This window comes from Heteronotia binoei, chromosome 10, assembly GCF_032191835.1.
Source record: "Heteronotia binoei isolate CCM8104 ecotype False Entrance Well chromosome 10, APGP_CSIRO_Hbin_v1, whole genome shotgun sequence".
NCBI classification, from domain to species: Eukaryota; Metazoa; Chordata; class Lepidosauria; order Squamata; family Gekkonidae; genus Heteronotia; species Heteronotia binoei.
The window spans coordinates 3,573,387-3,590,383 of record NC_083232.1 but is presented as its reverse complement, the minus strand read 5'-3'; the positions used below and the strand labels follow the sequence as shown (position 1 = coordinate 3,590,383).

Below are 16,997 nucleotides of genomic sequence, written 5' to 3'. Positions count from 1 at the left end.
AAGAAGCCCACGCCCAGAAGCGGCAGCCTCTGGAAACCGCAACCTGTGGTTGTACCTGTGAGCAGCTTGCGACGGCACTGGTCCACCAAGTGCTGGCAGTACTGGACTTCGGACTGGAGGTCTCGGAACTCCCTGAAGTCGGCCCGATATTGCTTCTGCAGGTCCCTCAGCTTCACCAGCAGCAGGAACTCCTCTTCTTCGATGATGACTTGACCATCCTCGTTCAGGTATTCTCCTGCAGACAACACCGTCCCCCCCATGAAAGGTTTACAGACATCTCTGGGGAGCATCTCAGGTGAAAAATCTCACTTTGTTATCCGTCACCTCCTTGGAAGGAGCTTGATGGGCAACTTTTGTGGTTCTTTTTTCCCCAGTTTTATCCTTGCAGGTGGGTTAAGGCAGAGAGAGATGAAGATATTGAATTTATATCCCACCCTATACTCTGAATCTCAGAGTGGTCACAATCTCCTTTACCTCCCTCCCCCCCCCGCCCCACAACAGACACCCTGTGAGGTAGGTGGGGCTGAGAGAGCTCTCCCAGTAGCTGCCCTTTCAAGGACAACTCCTGCGATAGCTATGGCTGACCTAAGGCCATTCCAGCAGCTGCAAGTGGAGGAGTGGGGAATCTCAGAGAGAGTGGCTCACAACCTCCTTTTCCTTCCTCCCCCACAACAGACACCCTGTGAGGTAGGTGGGGCTGAGAGAGCTCTTGCAGCAGCTGCCCTTTCAAGGACAAATCCTTGGCTGATCCAAGCCCTATGGCTGCAAGTGGAGGAGGGGGTTTGATTCCCCACTCCTCCCCTTGCAGCTGCTGGAATGGCCTTGGGTCAGCCAAAGCTCTAATAGAGAGCCAGTTGGGTGTAGTGGTTAAGTGCAGGACTCTTATCTGGGAGAACCGGGTTTGATTCCCCACTCCTCCACTTGCACCTGCTGGAATGGCCTTGGGTCGTTTCCTTCCATGAGAACTGATCTTTCGAGTCTGGAGATGTGATTCTGGTGAATCTTCAGGCCCCACCTGGAAGCTGGCAACCCCACCAAATGCTAAGCGAGGCCTCGGACTGGATAAAGCCATGTTCGTCCGTATGACTCCCGCCACCCCCCTTTGGGGTCTCTCCTGCTGCCACCCCCCCCCCCCAAGCCCATCGAGGCTCCTCACCCTGCTCCTCCCGCTCCAGCTTCTGGGCCTCCAGGACCTGCTTGGTGGCGTCTATGTCCTGCTTGAGGACGTTGATCCTCTGCGTCACCTCGCCCATCTTCTTCTTGCGGTCGTTCAGAATGGTTTTGTTCTCCTTGAAGATCCGGTTGATCTCGCTGCCGCGCTCGCTCTTGAAGTCCTCGAAGGCTGCAGTCCTGGCCGGTGGGCAACTATTGGGGAGAGAGTCGGCCCAGAGTCATGGGGCTAGCTGAGTTCAGGTGCCTCGGCGAAGAGCCAGGGAGGGGTTAAAAGACATCTCCCAGGGAGACCCCGGGAAGGAGAAGAAGATACTGGATTTATATCCCGCCCTCCACTCTGAATCTCAGAGTCCCAGACTGCATAACATTATACCTTACCGAGGTCCCTTCCTAAAACCCACCCTCCTCGGGTTCCACTCGCAAATCTCCAGATATATGCAAACCTAGAGTTGGCACCCCTTCGTCCATTGCTGGTAGCAGGAAGAAGAAGAAGACTGCAGATTTATACCCCGCCCTTCTCTCTGAAGCAGAGACTCAGAGCAGCCTACAATCTCCTTTATCTTCCTCCCCTACAGCAGATGCCCTGTGAGGTGAGTGGGGCTGAGAGGGCTCTCCCAGAAGCTGCCCTTTCAAGGATAGAGCCTTGGAGCAGCTGACAATCTCCTTTATCTTTCTCCCCCACAACAGACACCCTGTGAGGTGGGTGGGGCTGAGAGGGCTCTCCCAGAAGCTGCCCTTTTAAGGACAACTCCTACAAGAGCTACGGCTGACCCGAGGCCATCTCAGCAGCTGCAAGTGGAGGAGTGGGGAATCAAACCCGGTTCTCCCAGATAAGAGTCTGCACACTTCACCACTTCACCAAACTGGGAAAGGAAGAGTTAGGCCTATTTCGCACAAAGCTTCCCCTGCGGTCATGTTATCTGCACAGCATCTGTCGGATTTCCTACTATCTGTTACAGGAAGTCCCGCAGCTTTAGCGTAGCAAACATAAACTGAAATCTGATGGACGCCGCGCAGAGAAGAGGAATGTGACCACGGGGGAAGCTGTGTGCGAAATAGGTATTAGTGAGCATTTCTAAGGGGGACACCGTGACCTGGAGATCTCCCAGACTCAGAAATGATCCCCAGGTGACAGAGATCAGCTTCCCGGAGAAAATGGCTGCTTTGGAAGATGGATTCAATGGCACTGCACCCCAATGAGGTCCTGCCCCTGCACCCTCTCAGGCTGCCTCTGACTTAGCCTCACATCTGTGTTGGAGCTCTCTGTCTGGGGCAGTGATGCTCTGTAGTATTCTGTGTGCTGGGGGGGGCACAGTGGGAGGGCTTCTGGTGTCCTGGCCCCACTGGTGGACCTCCTGATGGCACCTGGGTTTTTTGGCCGCTGTGTGACCCAGAGTGTTGGACTGGATGGGCCATTGGCCTGATCCAACAGGGCTTCTCTTATGTTCTTATGTGACACAGAGTGTTGGACTGGATGGGCCATTGGCCTAATCCAACACGGCTTCTCTTATGTTCTTATGTGACACAGAGTGTTGGACTGGATGGGCCATTGGCCTGATCCAACAGGGCTTCTCTTATGTTCTTCTGTGACACAGAGTGTTGGACTGGATGGGCCATTGGCCTGATCCAACAGGGCTTCTCTTATGTCCTTATGTCTGGGGCAGTGATGCTCTGTCTTCTTGGTGTTTGGGGGGGGGCACAGTGGGAGGGCTTCTAGTGTCCTGGCCCCACTGATGGACCTCCTGATGGCACTTGGGGTTTTTTTGGCTATTGTGTGACACAAAATGTTGGACTGGATGGGCTGTTGGCCTGATCCAACATGGCTTCTCTGATGTTTTTATATATCAGTGGAAATGGTTATTAAAGGTATTAGCAAGAGAGGAATAAGCCCTGCTAAGGCAGATCAGCACGGCTTCTATCAAAGGGAAGTCCTGCCTCCCCAACCTTTGGACTTCTTTGAGAGATTTAACAGAAACATGGACAAGGATGATCCAACGAACATGGTGCCTGTTGAGGTTTTTTTAGAAGACAGGCAGGTCGCACACATTGCTCCACGTCAGATGGGTCTCCCAGCTGCTCTCGGGAAGTAACCCCCTCCGATGGCTCTTTTTGTAGCAGGAGATCCTTTGCACACCTCCTTGACATGGCCAATCCTCCAAGAGCTTCCAGGGCTCTTCTTACAGGGCCTACTGTAAGCTCTTGGAGGATTGGCTACATCGGGGGTGTGGCCTAGTATGCAAAGGAGCTCCTCCTACAAAAGGAGCCCTGCCCCGCCCCCTGTTGGTTGGCAAGAGGGATCAGGCAAACCTATCTCTTCTCCAGGCCTTACCTGCAAATCTCCAGGAATTTCCCTGCTGAAGTTGGCAATCCGATGTCTCCCCTCCCTCCTGCTGAATCTCCCAGACCTCTCTGAAAGGCAGCTTCTGGGGGATGGGAGGGGGCTCTCGGGAACAGTATGAGAGTCATACTGGAGGCCTATAGCACAGGGGTGGCCGACGGTAGCTCTCCAGATGTTTTTTTGCCTACAACTCCCATCAGCCCCAGTCAGCATGGCCAATGGCTGGGGCTGATGGGAGTTGTAGGCAAAAAACATCCGGAGAGCTACCGTTGGCCACCCCTGCTATAGCTGGATGAGCTGACATTCACGTACAAAAGGCAACATTGTTCCTGCCGCACTGTAGAATGCCAAAAGCGCCATGCAAAAAAAAACCCCTACCTGGGCTGGGCTGCAGCTTCATCTTTAGGCACCGGTTCGGTGTGATGCGTCTCCACGCTAAGGATGTCTTGGGGCTCCTTTGCCTCCTGCTCCTTGCTGAACCCCTGGCTGCGGGAGGCGGAAACGGAATCCAGCTCCTTCCCTGAAACGGGGCTGGCCAGGCCTTCCTTCCGCGGAGTGGTGCTGGAAACAATGCAAAGGGCAAAAGCCCCACAGTGCAAACATGGGTTCTGCCTCAGCTTCTGTTCGGCTTTCAAGGGGGATCCCACGGCTGAGGAGGGGCTGTGGCTTGGTGGTAGGGCATGCAGAAGGCCCCAGGTTCAGTCTCGGGCGTCTCCAGTTAAGAAAGGGTCAGGTAATAGGTGATGTGAAAGAAGAAGACGACTGCAGATTTATACCCCGCCCGTCTCTCTGAATCAGAGCAGCTTACAATCTCCTATATCTTCTCCACCCACAACAGACACCCTGTGGGGTAGGTGGGTCTGAGAGAGCTCTCACAGAAGCTGCTCTTTCAAGGACAACTCCTGTGATAGCTATGGCTGACCTAAGGCCATTCCAGCAGCTGCAAGTGGAGGAGTGGGAAATCAAACTCGGTTCTCCCAGATAAGAGTCCACGCACTTAACCACTACACCAAACTGGAAGACGACTGCAGATTTATACCCCGCGGCTTAGAATCTCCTATATCTTCTCCCCCGACAACAGACACCCTGTGAGGTGGGTGGGGCTGAGAGGTTCTCCCAGATAAGAGACCAACCTGGGCTGCTCTTTGCCTTTCTTTATCTTCGCTCTCTTCCCGCCGGGCTTGGATGAGAAGGGAGCAATGCCAACGCCGAAGCCTTGCCCGTCAACCTCACCGACCATGTGGCCATCAACATCGACTATTCCTGCCTGAGCACGGAGAAAGAGAAGATGTAATGCAAAGGGAATAAAGGAGGCCTGCTGCGAGATTTGGCAACTATGCTTGTCACAGCCTTGATCTTGGCTCCACCCCTAATGTCTCCTGGCTCCACCCCCAAAGTCCCCAGATATTTCTTAAATTGGACTTGGCAACCCTAGCGCTGGCTGACAAAATGGCGCCCGTTACTAATTCTCCCCGTGCTGATCCCAGTATGGAGAATGACGAAGCCCCTGTTACAAAAAAAGACTTATCTGCTTTTAAAGATGAGCTCTGCATGTTCTTTACCAACTCAATGACTAGCTTACTTCAACCCAGTAAATGTGAAACTTTGACTCCCTTGCTGCAGACTTAAAAGAAACTTCTAAAGTAGCGGAGAATGCCACTGAGATGTTATATGCTGCACAAGATGAAATCAAGGCACTACAGAGCTTTGAGACTAGGGCTACTGAGAAAATTATGGTGTTAGAAAATCATTGGAGAGAGAGAACCCTGAAGATAAGGGGGTGTGGAGGTAGGGTGGCCAGACCGTCCCGGGAGCCCGGGAATGTCCCGGCTCTGGCCCCCTATTCCCGCCTCCCGGGCTGGCTATACCGGGACCATTTAGAGGTCCCGGTTTAGCCAGCCCCGGAGGCGGTGGGCCGCGGGCGCCAGCGGGGAAGGCGGCGAGTGAAGACCTTCCGGGACCACCGCCGACCAGCGAAGGCCTCTCCGCGGCCTCCGCTGGTCCCTGGAGGCCCTCCAGAGTCTCTGGAGGGCCTCCAGGGACCAGCGGAGGCCGCGGAGAGGCCGCGGAGCAGCCGGCGCTGGTCCCGGAAGGCCTTCCAGAGCCTCTGGAAGGCCTTCCGGGACCACCGCCGACCAGCGAAGGCTTCTCCGCGGCCTCCGCTGGTCCCTGGAAACCCTCCAGAGTCTCTGGAGGGCCTCCAGTGACCAGTGGAGGCCGCGGAGAGGCCGCGGAGCAGCCGGCGCTGGTCCCGGAAGGCCTTCCAGAGCCTCTGGAAGGCCTTCCGGGACCAGCGCCGACCAGCGAAGGCCTCTCCGCGGCCTCCGCTGGTCGCTGGGGGCCTTCCAGAGTCTCTGGAGGGCCCCCAGCGACCAGCGGAGGCCGCGGAGAGGCCGCGGAGCAGCCGGCGCTGGTCCCTGGAGGCCTCCAGAGGCCAGCGCCGGTAGCGGAGAGGCCCCGCGCTGGTCCCTGGAGGCCTCCAGAGGCCAGCGCCGGCAGCTCCCTCCCTCGCCGCCTTCCCCGCCCGCGCGCGGGCCCGGCGGAGGCCAGGGAAGCGTAGGAGAGGCCGCCGCCGCAGGACTTACCGCCGCCGCCGCTGGACTCGCTGCCGCCGCCGCTGGACCCTCCGCCGCCCTGGAAGCAGGTAAGGGGGCCGAAAGCGGGGGGGGCAGGGGGCGGCCTTCCTTTCTTCCCTCCCTCCTCCCTTCCTTCCTTTCTTCCTTCCTTCCTTCCTTCCCTCACTCCCTTCCCTTCCTTCCTTCCCTCCCTCCTCCCTTCCTTTCTTCCTTCCTTCCCTCACTCCCTTCCCTTCCTTCCTTCCCTCCCTCCTCACTTCCTTCCTTTCTTCCTTCCCTCCCTTCCTTCCTTCCCTCCCTCCCTCCTCCCTTCCTTTCTTTCTTCCTTCCCTCCCTCCCCCCGTCCTTCCTTCCTTCCCTCCCTCCCTCCCCCCTTCCTTCCTTCCTTCCCTCCCTCCCCCCTTCCTTCCCTCCCTCCCTCCCCCCTTCCTTCCTTCCTTCCTTCCTTCCTTCTTTCCTTCCTTCCTTCCTTCCCTTCCTTCCTCCCTTCCCTTCCCTCCTTATGTTCTTATGTGACACAGAGTGTTGGACTGGAGGGGCCACTGGCCTGATCCAACAGGGCTTCTCTTATCTTCTTATGTGACACAGAGTGTTGGACTGGAGGGGCCACTGGCCTGATCTAACAGGGCTTCTCTTATGTTCTTATGTGACCAGAGTGGTGGACTGGATGAGCCATTGGTCTGATGCAACAGGGCTTCTCTTATGTTCTTATGTGACACAGAGTGTTGGACTGGAGGGGCCACTGGCCTGATCTAACAGGGCTTCTCTTATGTTCTTATGTGACGCAGAGTGTTGGACTGGATGGGCCACTGGCCTGATCCAACAGGGCTTCTCTTATGTTCTTATGTGACAATACTGACTTTGGTGGACCCAAGCACTGATTCAGTGTAAGGGAGCTTTGTGTTTGTGACTGGAGTAGATAATACTGACTTTGGTGGACCCAAGCACTGATTCAGTGTAAGGGAGCTTTGTGTTTGTGTCTTCTGGTGCAATTTTGTTCTCAGATCCTGTATTTACTTCATCAGTATATGGGATAAGGCACTTTCTCAACTGTGCTGCATAATGCAGCCTATTTATTTTGTCCTGTTGGCTCTGTCTGCGCCACCTTCATCACTTTCGGGGTGTGGATCCCCCAGTGGGGTGGTCTCGTGACTCCCTCCGCCGGCTGTTTCTGATAGCCCTGCGCCCCCTCTTTCATTTGATATGTGTCCCGTGCGGGTGCCACCCTCCTGCCGGGAGATGCCGCAAAATGAGCCCCCTTGAGGCTTATGGCGGCAGGGCTCGGGGGAAGCGAGCTAGACTGCTGTTCTTTTGAGGGGTTATAGAGTGTTTCGAGCCCGTCCCTGTGGCATCGGTCCCATCATTGTGGGGCCCAGGGGGCCGGCGCAGCGGCACGCTGAAGCAGCCTGTCGGTCACTTCCGGGTTCCTGTCCTGCATCTCGACCTGTGTTATTAGTGACAGGCTGCTTCACCGAAAACAGGAAGTGACGTCACTTCCGGTGACGTCATGCCACCACAGGAAACAGGAAGTGACATCACTTCCTGTGACATCATTTCCCCGCGTCACCTGCCGGAAATGGGAAGTGACATCACTTCCTGTGACATCATTTCCCCCAAATGCCACTGCCGGAAACAGGAAGTGACTTCACAGCACTTCCTGTGACATCCCCAAAAATCCCCCAAATATCACCGCCGGAAACAATTTTGTTCTGAAATCCTGTATATACTTCAACAGTATATGGGATAAGGCACTTTCTCAACTGTGCTGCATAATGCAGCCTATTTATTTTGTCCTGTTTGCTCTGTTGGCTCTATCTGCGCCACCTTCATCACTTTCGGGGTGTGGATCCCCCAGTGGGGTGGTCTCCCGACTCCCTCCGCCGGCTGTTTCTGATAGCCCTGCGCCCCCTCTTTCATTTGATATGTGTCCCGTGCGGGTGCCACCCTCCTGCCGGGAGATGCCGCAAAATGAGCCCCCTTGAGAAGCCCTGTTGGATCAGGCCAGTGGCCCATCCAGTCCAACACTCTGCGTCACCCCTGCCTCCCCGCCCCCCAACGTGTCCCTGGCTGGCCTTCAGACATTATGGTCACCCTATGTGGAGGAGGGGGCGGAAGAAAATAAACCAACAACTAAGCTCATGATAGACTGGCTAGAAAAGGCTATGAAAATTGATGGGATATCACAAAGCACCATAAATAAAGCTTACAGAATAACACCGAAGTTCCAGAACTAACTAAATAAATAAAGAAGAAGAACCCTGCCTCACATATTTATTTATGTTTTAGTTAATTTCTGTTCCACCCTTTCCCACGAACGGGCTCAGGGCAGAGCGCAACATTTAAAATGTTAAGACAATTCAGCAATAAATAGTTAAAACCGTTAGGACTGTGCATCAGTCAATAGAGGTGCTTCAATTTCCGTGAGAGGTGAATCCACTAACAAGCCAGAAAGATAGAACAGCTCTACAGCGGTGTAACAGCTTGACAGCACAGTAAGGGAGGTCAATTTAGATGTATCATGAACGTCTGCTGCCTCAACAGTCAGCCTGCCTTGCTGCCTAACCTACCTACCTAGAATCATAGAGTTGGAAGGGACCTCCAGGGTCATTTAGTCCAACCCCCTGCACAATGCAGGAAACTCACAAATGCCTCCCCCTAAATTCACAGGATCTTCCTTGCTGTCAGATGGCCATCTAGCCTCTGTTGAAAAACCTCCAAGGAAGGAGAGCCCACCACCTCCCAAGGAAGCCTGTTCCACTGAGGAACTGCTCTAACAGTCAGGAATCACAGAATCCTAGAATCACAGAGTTGGAAGGGAACTCCAGGGTCATCTAGTCCAACCCCCTGCACAATGCAGGAAACTCACAAACACCTCCCCCTAAGTTCACAGGATCTTCATTGCTGTCAGATGGCCATCTAGCCTCTGTTGAAAATCCTCCAAGGAAGGAGAGCCCACAACCTCCTACCTCTGACATTCATGTCTTGCGGCTCTCAAACATTTGATGTTTACTCTGTATGGCTCTTAAATTAAGCAAGTTTGGCCACCCCTGCCTTTAGAACATATTTCCTTGGAATGCGAAATCTGGCCCGATTTGAGAAAAAAGGCAGTGATCCTCCCTTTTAATAGGGTATGTGAATTTAAAGTCCAAAAAAATGGTCCGCTTTTTTCGTTTGGATGAGAAATGGAAAACTACTTAGGCAGTCGCTAAGTATTTAGCGGTGGTGATTGCCTGTAAGATGGTTAGATTCGCAACCTGTTGAGTCCAAAGAACAGCAAGATAAGAACAGACTATATGAGAATCCTGTCTCCACTCTATCCTGCCCAGAATGGAGCTCCTGACGACAAAGGACTCATAAGAACATAAGAGAAGCCATGTTGGATCAGGTCAATGGCCCATTCAGTCCAACACTCTGTATCACACAGTGGCCAAAATATACACACATACTCACACACACACACTGTGGCTAATAGCCACTGATGGACCTCTGCTCCATATTTTTATCCAATCCCCTCTTAAAGCTGTCTATCTTGTAGCCGCCACCACCTCCTGTGGCAGTGAATCCCATGTGTTAATCACCCTTTGGGTGAAGAAGGACTTCCTTTTATCCGTTCTAACCCTACTGCTCAGCAATTTCATCGAATGCCCACGAGTTCTTGTATTGTGAGAAAGGGAGAAAAGGACTTCTTTCTCTACTTTCTCCATCCCAGGCATAATCTTGTAAACCTCTCTCATGTCACCCCGCAGTCGATGTTTCTCCAAGCTCAAGAGCCCCAAGCGTTTTAACCTTTCTTCATAGGGCAAGTGTTCCAAACCTTTAATCATTCTAGCTGCCCTTTTCTGGACTTTTCCCAATGCTTGAATATCCTTTTTGAGGCGCGATGACCAGAACTGTACACAGTATTCCAAACGTGACCGCACCATCGATTTATACAGGGGCATTATGATACTGGCTGATTTGTTTTCATTTCCCTTCCTAATAATTCCCAGCATGGCGTTGGACTCACATTCGTTAGGTAAGATAAAAAGCCTCTGAGTGTAACTTTTATTTCCTCAGCGGCACATCTGCGCGCACACCAGGTATAACTGCTTGGTGCCGTGTGCCTTGAGCATTCTCCATCAATGGTGCCCTATCCGTGGGGCGTTCCACCCGAGAGACAAGCAGAAGTGGTTTACCACTGCCTTCCTCTGTGCAGCCCTCCTTGGTGGTCTCCCATCCAAGTAGGAACCACAGCCGAGCTCCGACAAGCGTGGGCTAAGCTGGGCTATTTGGGCTGCAAAATTATAACCAGGCTATTTGGAGAGAGAGAGAGAGCAAAGTTTATTTAGAGGCAGACCTTGGATTCAGCAGGAACTCACAGGAGCTCAGCTCCTGAACCTTTCTGAGGGTTCCCCCCCTTCCTCCCCCCCTACCTTGTCCACTGAATAGTAGGTGCAGCTACATAACAATCCCTGGATTAGGAGAGCGGGCAGTGACTGCGGGGTGACATGACAGAGGTTTACAAGATGATGCATGGGATGGAGAAAGTAGAGAAAGAAGTCCTTTTCTCCCTTTCTCACAATACAACAACTCGTGGGCATTCAATGAAATTGCTGAGCAGACAGGTTAAAACGGATAAAAGGAAGTCCTTCTTCACCCAAAGGGTGATTAACATGTGGAATTCACTGCCACAGGAAGTGGTGGTGGCTACAAGCATAGTCAGCTTCAAGAGGGGATTGGATAAAAATATGGAGCAGAGGTCCATCATTGGCTTTTAGCCACAGTATATATGTGTTTGTGTGTGTGCATACACACACACATATATTGGCCACTGTGTGACACAGAGTGTTGGATTGGATGGGCCATTGGCCTGATTCAACATGGCTTCTCTTATGTTCTTATGTGACACAGAGTGTTTGACTGGATGGGCCATTGGCCTGACCCAACATGGCTTCTCTTATGTTCTTATGTGACTCAGAGTGTTGGACTGAATGGGCCGTTGGCCTGATCCAGCATCGCTTCTCTTATGTTCACCAGGGGCTTTGCCACACCCCCAGCAACCCACATTAATCCCTGGAGAAGCCCACGCCACCCTTTCTCCACTTCTTAAGTGATTATGGGTAGCAGGTGGCTTGCTGGCCTTTTGATGGGGGTGGTAGTGCAGAAGAGCCCCAGGAGAGCGAGGCCTGCTCAGGCTGGCTGCATCTCTAGCGGGCCTAAGGAGGCTTCACTCGCCCGCAGTTCTCTTTTCTTGCATCAGGTTGCTTTTGGCTGGGAGGGGGACAGCGTATGCTAATGCGTTATGCTAATGAGCTCCGCCACCTATTTTTCTGCCCCCACCTCTATTCCCCCATGACAGCCAGGCCGCTTCCACTCACCTTCTGAACCGCAGACAAAGTGGCAAAGTCGCTTTTGTCGATCAGGGTGTACTTGCTCCTCAGCCTGGCTTCCACTTCCTGTTCCTGCTGGCTGAAAGGACAGAGACACACGCTAGACCCAGCCTTTCGCGAGTCTGCAGGGACCGCTGGGATTCTGCCACAAAATGGGCGGCTCAGAAGGCACTGCGGCCTCACTTCAGCGTCACGGTGCAGGTCCTTGTGTTGTGGTGGCAGCGACTGCCGAAAGCAATTTTTTAAAAAAAATGTGTAATCAATCAAATCCCCAGTCGCCAATAAGAAGCCTTGCTGGGCAAAAGCCCCGCCCACCTTCTAAAAACTCTTTGTGAGCAAGAGGAAAGGTGCTGAGGGTGCGACCCATGGTGGGGGCCAATGGGCTAGGAGCTGAGCTGTCTTGAAGATGAAGAAGAAATTGGATTTATATCCCACCCTACACTCTGAATCTCAGAATCTCAAAGCAGCCTATGATTTCCTTTACCTCCACCCGCCCACCCCACAGACACCCTGTGAGTGGGTGGGGCTGAGAGAGTTCTTATAGCAGCTACCACTGAGTCCACACACTTAACCACTGCACCAAACTGGCTCTCTATTAGAGCTATGGCTGACCCAAGGCCATTCCAGCAGGTGCAAGTGGAGGAGGGGGAAATCAAACCCAGTTCTCCCAGATAAGAGCCCGCACACTTAACCACTACACCAAACTGGCTCTCTATTAGAGCTATGGCTGACCCAAGGCCATTCCAGCAGGTGCAAGTGGAGGAGGGGGGAATCAAACCTGGTTCTCCCAGATAAGAGTCCACACACTTAACCTCTACACCAAACTGGCTCTCTATTAGAGCTATGGGTGCCCCAAGGCCATTCCAGCAAGTGCAAGGGGGGAGAAGTGGGGAATCAAACCCGCTTCTCCCAGATAGGAGTCCGCACACTTAACCACTACACCCAATTGGCTCTCTATTAGAGCTATGGCTGCCCCAAGGGCATTCCAGCAGGTGCAAGTGGAGGAGTGGGGAATCAAACACGGTTCTCCCAGATAAGAATCCATGCACTTAACCACTACACCCAATTGGCTCTCTATTAGAGCTATGGCTGCCCCAAGGGCATTCCAGCAGGTGCAAGAGGAGGAGTGGGGAAGCAAACCCAGTTCTCTCAGATAAGAGTCCATGCACTTAACCACTACACCCAACTGGCTGTCTATTAGTGCTATGGCTGCCCAAGGGCATTCCGGCAGGTGCAAGTGGAGGAGTGGGGAATCAAACCCGGTTCTCCCAGATAAGAGTCCATGCACTTAACCACTACACCCAACTGGCTCTCTATTAGAGCTATGGCTGACCCAAGGCCATTCCAGCAGGTGCAAGTGGAGGAGTGGGGAATCAAACCCGGTTCTCCCAAATAAGAGTCTGAATACTTAACCACTACGCCAAACTGGCTCTCTATTAGAGCTATGGCTGACCCAAGGCCATTCCAGCAGGTGCAAGTGGAGGAGTGGGGAATCAAACCCGGTTCTCCCAAATAAGAGTCTGCATACTTAACCACTACGCCAGACTGGCTCTCTATTAGAGCTATGGCTGCCCCAAGGCCATTCCAGCAGGTGCAAGTGGAGGAGTGGGGAATCAAACCCAGTTCTCCCAGATAAGAGTCTGCGCACTTAACCACTACACCAAACTGGCTCTCTAGCCAGTTTGAGGCAGCTCATGTGTCCATGTTGAACTCAGTACCGCAGGACGTTGTCATGGCTCACACAGTGGCTGACCAGTTGCCCTTCCAAAATGCCCAGAAGGATCTTCAGACGCAATGTCTGTCGCTTGCTGGAGCATCCATGATGTCATAAGCACACAGGCGCAACCTCTATGACTTCATGCATGGCAGTCATAGAAGCTGGGATTTCGTCAAAGAATCCCACAGCAAACGGATCAGCTCCTCTCCCTCCCCGCCCACCTTCCGAGGTCGACCGACAAAGTCCTCCATGTTAGTCCAATCTCAGGAGGTTCGTGCCGTTTCGACATTATTTTGTGTCAAGCATTTCTCTTTCCAAAACTGCTTTTCCAGCCTATTTTATCAGCCACACCACTTCAATGATGTTAGATTTGTGAAGAGGCAGACGTTCAAGAGGGAAGAACTTGTGTCACTGTTCAGTCGCAGTCGCTCCTGTCTTCCGCCATCCGCTGAAGAACTTGTAGCTCACTAAAACAGAACCTCTTTTGGCCTACGGTTCATATCCTGGTGGCAGGCACTGAGAAAGGCAGCTCCCTGTAGGGATGCCACATCTGGGTTGGGGAACTTCTAGAAATTTGGGGATGGAGCCTGGGGCAGACGGGGACCACAGTGGGCTACACTCCCATGAAGTCCACCCCCCAAAGCAGCCCAGGGGCAGAATCAGCCCCCCGAGTGGTTGGCTGTCGTCTGCTTCCTTCTCCCTCTCCCTCGCTTCCTTCTGCGACACGGCTTGCTTGGCGAAGCGTGCTCAATCGCACAGGAGCCACAGGGCAAAGCCTCTATTTCCTCCATTGGCTGAGGCTCCTCCCTCGGGGAGGAAGGCGGAGGGGAAAGCAGAGCTTGTTTTGCCAGGCTCTCTCGATTGCAGAGCTACTGAACCAAACCTCTCTTTCTTCTATTTGTTGAAGCCCCTCCTGATTCCCTGAGGGAGGAAAGGAAGAGCCAGAGCTTCCTTTGCCCGGTTCCCTGGATCCCAGGGGAGAAAGACAAACAGAGCACCTTTAAGACCAACGACTGCTAAAGTTTTAAGCATGTTTTAAGTTTTTAAAAAAATAATCTTTAATTGTGTTTGTCTGTGTCCTTTATAAAGTTTCTATCTCTGCTACCTAATCTTAAATGGTTTCCTTTGAGAACGCACGCCTAGCTGGTCTTGAGGACAAAAGGAGATTGAGGAAGAATCGCACTGCTACAGCACCAACCCCAAATCAGACTTTTCCCTGCAGCCACTGTGGCCGGATCTGCCTGTCCCGCATTGGTCTTGTCAGCCACCAGCGAGCCTGCAGCAGACGTGGACTACTGCACCCTTCTTAAATCTTCGTTCGCGAAGCCAAGCCGAGAGAGAATCTTAAAGTCAGGGCCTGACTTGGCCCAGCCCGACAAGTTCTCATTTATATCAGATTCAACCCTCAGAACAAAATGAGTTCCACACCTCTGCTCTGAAGCATCCATTTTCTCCAGAGGAACATTTCTGTAGTCTGGGCAGGAGCTGTAATTCCAGGGGATCCCCAAACCTGGGGTGGCCAACGGGAGTTCTTTGCCTACAACTCCCACCAGCCTCAGCCGTTGGCCATGCTGCCTGGAGCCGATGGGAGTTGTAGGCAAAAAACATCTGGAGAGCTACCGTTGGCCACGCTTACAGTAGACCAATGGGCGACCTGCATATAACGCAGCTTTCTTGAGGCATGCCAAAGGAGACCTGCTGGTCTACTCATAGAATCATTGGAAGGGACCTCTAGGGTCATCTAGACCAACCCCCTACACAATGCAGGAAACACACAAACACCTCCCTCTAAATACACAGGATCTTCATCGCTGTCAGATGGCCATCCAGGAGAGCCAGTTTGGTGTAGTGGTTAAGTGTGCGGACTCTTTTCTGGGAGAACCGGGTTTGATTCCCCACTCCTCCACTTGCACCTGCTGGAATGGCCTTGGGTCAGCCATAGTGGTTAAGTGAGCGGACTCTTATCTGGGAGAACCGGGTTTGATTCCCCACCTCCCCTTGCAGCTGCTGGAATGGGCTTGGGTCAGCCATAGCTCTAATAGAGGGCCAGTTTGGTGTACTGGTGAAGTGTGCGGACTCTTATTTGGGAGAACCGGGTTTGATTCCCCATCTCCCCTGGCAGCTGCTGGAATGGCCTTGGGTCAGCCATAGCTCTAATAGAGAGCCAGTTTGGTGTAGTGGTTAAGTGAGCGGACTCTTATCTGAGAGATCCGGGTTTGATTCCCCACTCCTCCACTTGCACCTCCTGGAATGGCCTTGGGTCAGCCATAGCTCTAATAGAGGGCCAGTTTGGTGTAGTGGTGAAGTGTGCGGACTCTTATATGGAAGAACCATGTTTGATTCCCTACTCCTCCACTTGAACCTGCTAGCATGGCCTTGGGTCAGCCATAGCTCTGACAGAGGTTGTCCTTGAAAGGGCAGCTGCTGTGAGAGCCCTCTCCAGCCCCACCCACCTCACAGGGTGTCTGTTGTGGGGGAGGAAGGTAAAGGAGATTGTGAGCCACTCTGAGACTCTTCGGAGTGGAGGGCGGGATATAAATCCAATATCTTCTTCTTCTTCTGTTGAAAAACCTCCAAGGAAAGAGAGCCCACCACCTCCCAAGGAGGAAGCCTGTTCCACTGAGGAATCGCTCAAACGGTCAGGAAGTTCTTCCTAATGTTGAGCCAGAAACTCTTTTGATTATATTTCAACCCATTGTTTGTAGTCCTACCTTCTGGGGCCACAGAAAACAATTCCGCACCATCCTCTACATGACAGCCCTTCAAGGATTTGAAGATGGTGATCCTATCACCTCTCAGCCGCCTCCTCTCCAGGCTAAACATGCCCAGCTCCTTCAACCTTTCCTCATAGGACTTGGTCTCCAGACCCCTCACCATCTTTGTTGCCCTCCTCTGGACCCGTTCCAGCTTGTCTATATCCTTCTTAAAATGTGGTGCCCAAAACTGAACACAGTACTCCAGGTGAGGTCTTACCAGAGCAGAGTAAAGCGATACCATCACATCACGTGATCCGGACACTAGACTTCTGTTGATACATCCCAAAATTGCATTGGCCTTTTTAGCCACCACATCACATTGTTGACTCATGTTCAGCGTATGATCCACTAAGACCCCGAGATCCTTTTCGCACATACTACTGCTAAGACAAGTCTCCCCCATCCTATAACCATGCATTGGATTTTTCCTACTTAAATGCAGAACTTTACATTTATCCCTGTTAAAATTCATTTTACTGATTATAGCCCAGTTTGCCAGCCTGTCAAGATCATCCTGTATCCTGTTTCTGTCTTCTGTGTTTGCAACCCCTCCCAATTTAGTTTCATCTGCAAATTTAATAAGCATTCCCTCTATTCCTTCATCCAAATCATTGATAAAGATGTTGAACAAAACAGGTCCCAGGACAGATCCTTGAGGCACTCCACTTGTCACTCCTCTCCAAGAGGATGAGGAACCATTCACAAGCACTCTATGGGTGCGATCTGTCAACCAGTTACAGAACCACCTAACGGTAACAGGATCCAAACCACATTTTACCAACTTGTCTACAAGGACAGTATATGGAACTTTATCAAAAGCCTTACTGAAATCAAGATAAACGATGTCTACAATATTCCCCTCATCCAGCAAGGTAGCCACTTTCTCAAAAAAAGAGATCAGGTTAGTCTGACATGACTTGTTCTTGAGAAACCCATGCTGGCTCTTAGTAATCACATCCACTGAACATATGAACATATGAAGCTACCTTATACTGAATCAGACCCTTGGTCCATCAAAGTCAGTATTGTCTTCTCAGACTGGCAGCAGCTCTGAGAAGACTGGCAGCG

The 16,997-nt window shown here is 52.3% G+C and overlaps 1 protein-coding gene across 1 annotated transcript in view; it reads right to left on the bottom strand.

The window, feature by feature from the left end:
* The window catches only part of KIF9 (kinesin family member 9), a 77,493-nt gene that overhangs the window by 10,226 nt on the left and 50,270 nt on the right, over positions 1–16,997 (bottom strand). The window contains exons 14-18 of the mRNA XM_060248115.1: positions 11,445–11,535; positions 4,645–4,778; positions 3,890–4,072; positions 1,157–1,365; positions 56–235 (exon numbers count right to left, since the gene is read on the bottom strand). Coding sequence (XP_060104098.1) covers positions 56–235; positions 1,157–1,365; positions 3,890–4,072; positions 4,645–4,778; positions 11,445–11,535 — 797 coding nt within the window. The remainder of the gene's footprint in view (positions 1–55; positions 236–1,156; positions 1,366–3,889; positions 4,073–4,644; positions 4,779–11,444; positions 11,536–16,997) is intronic.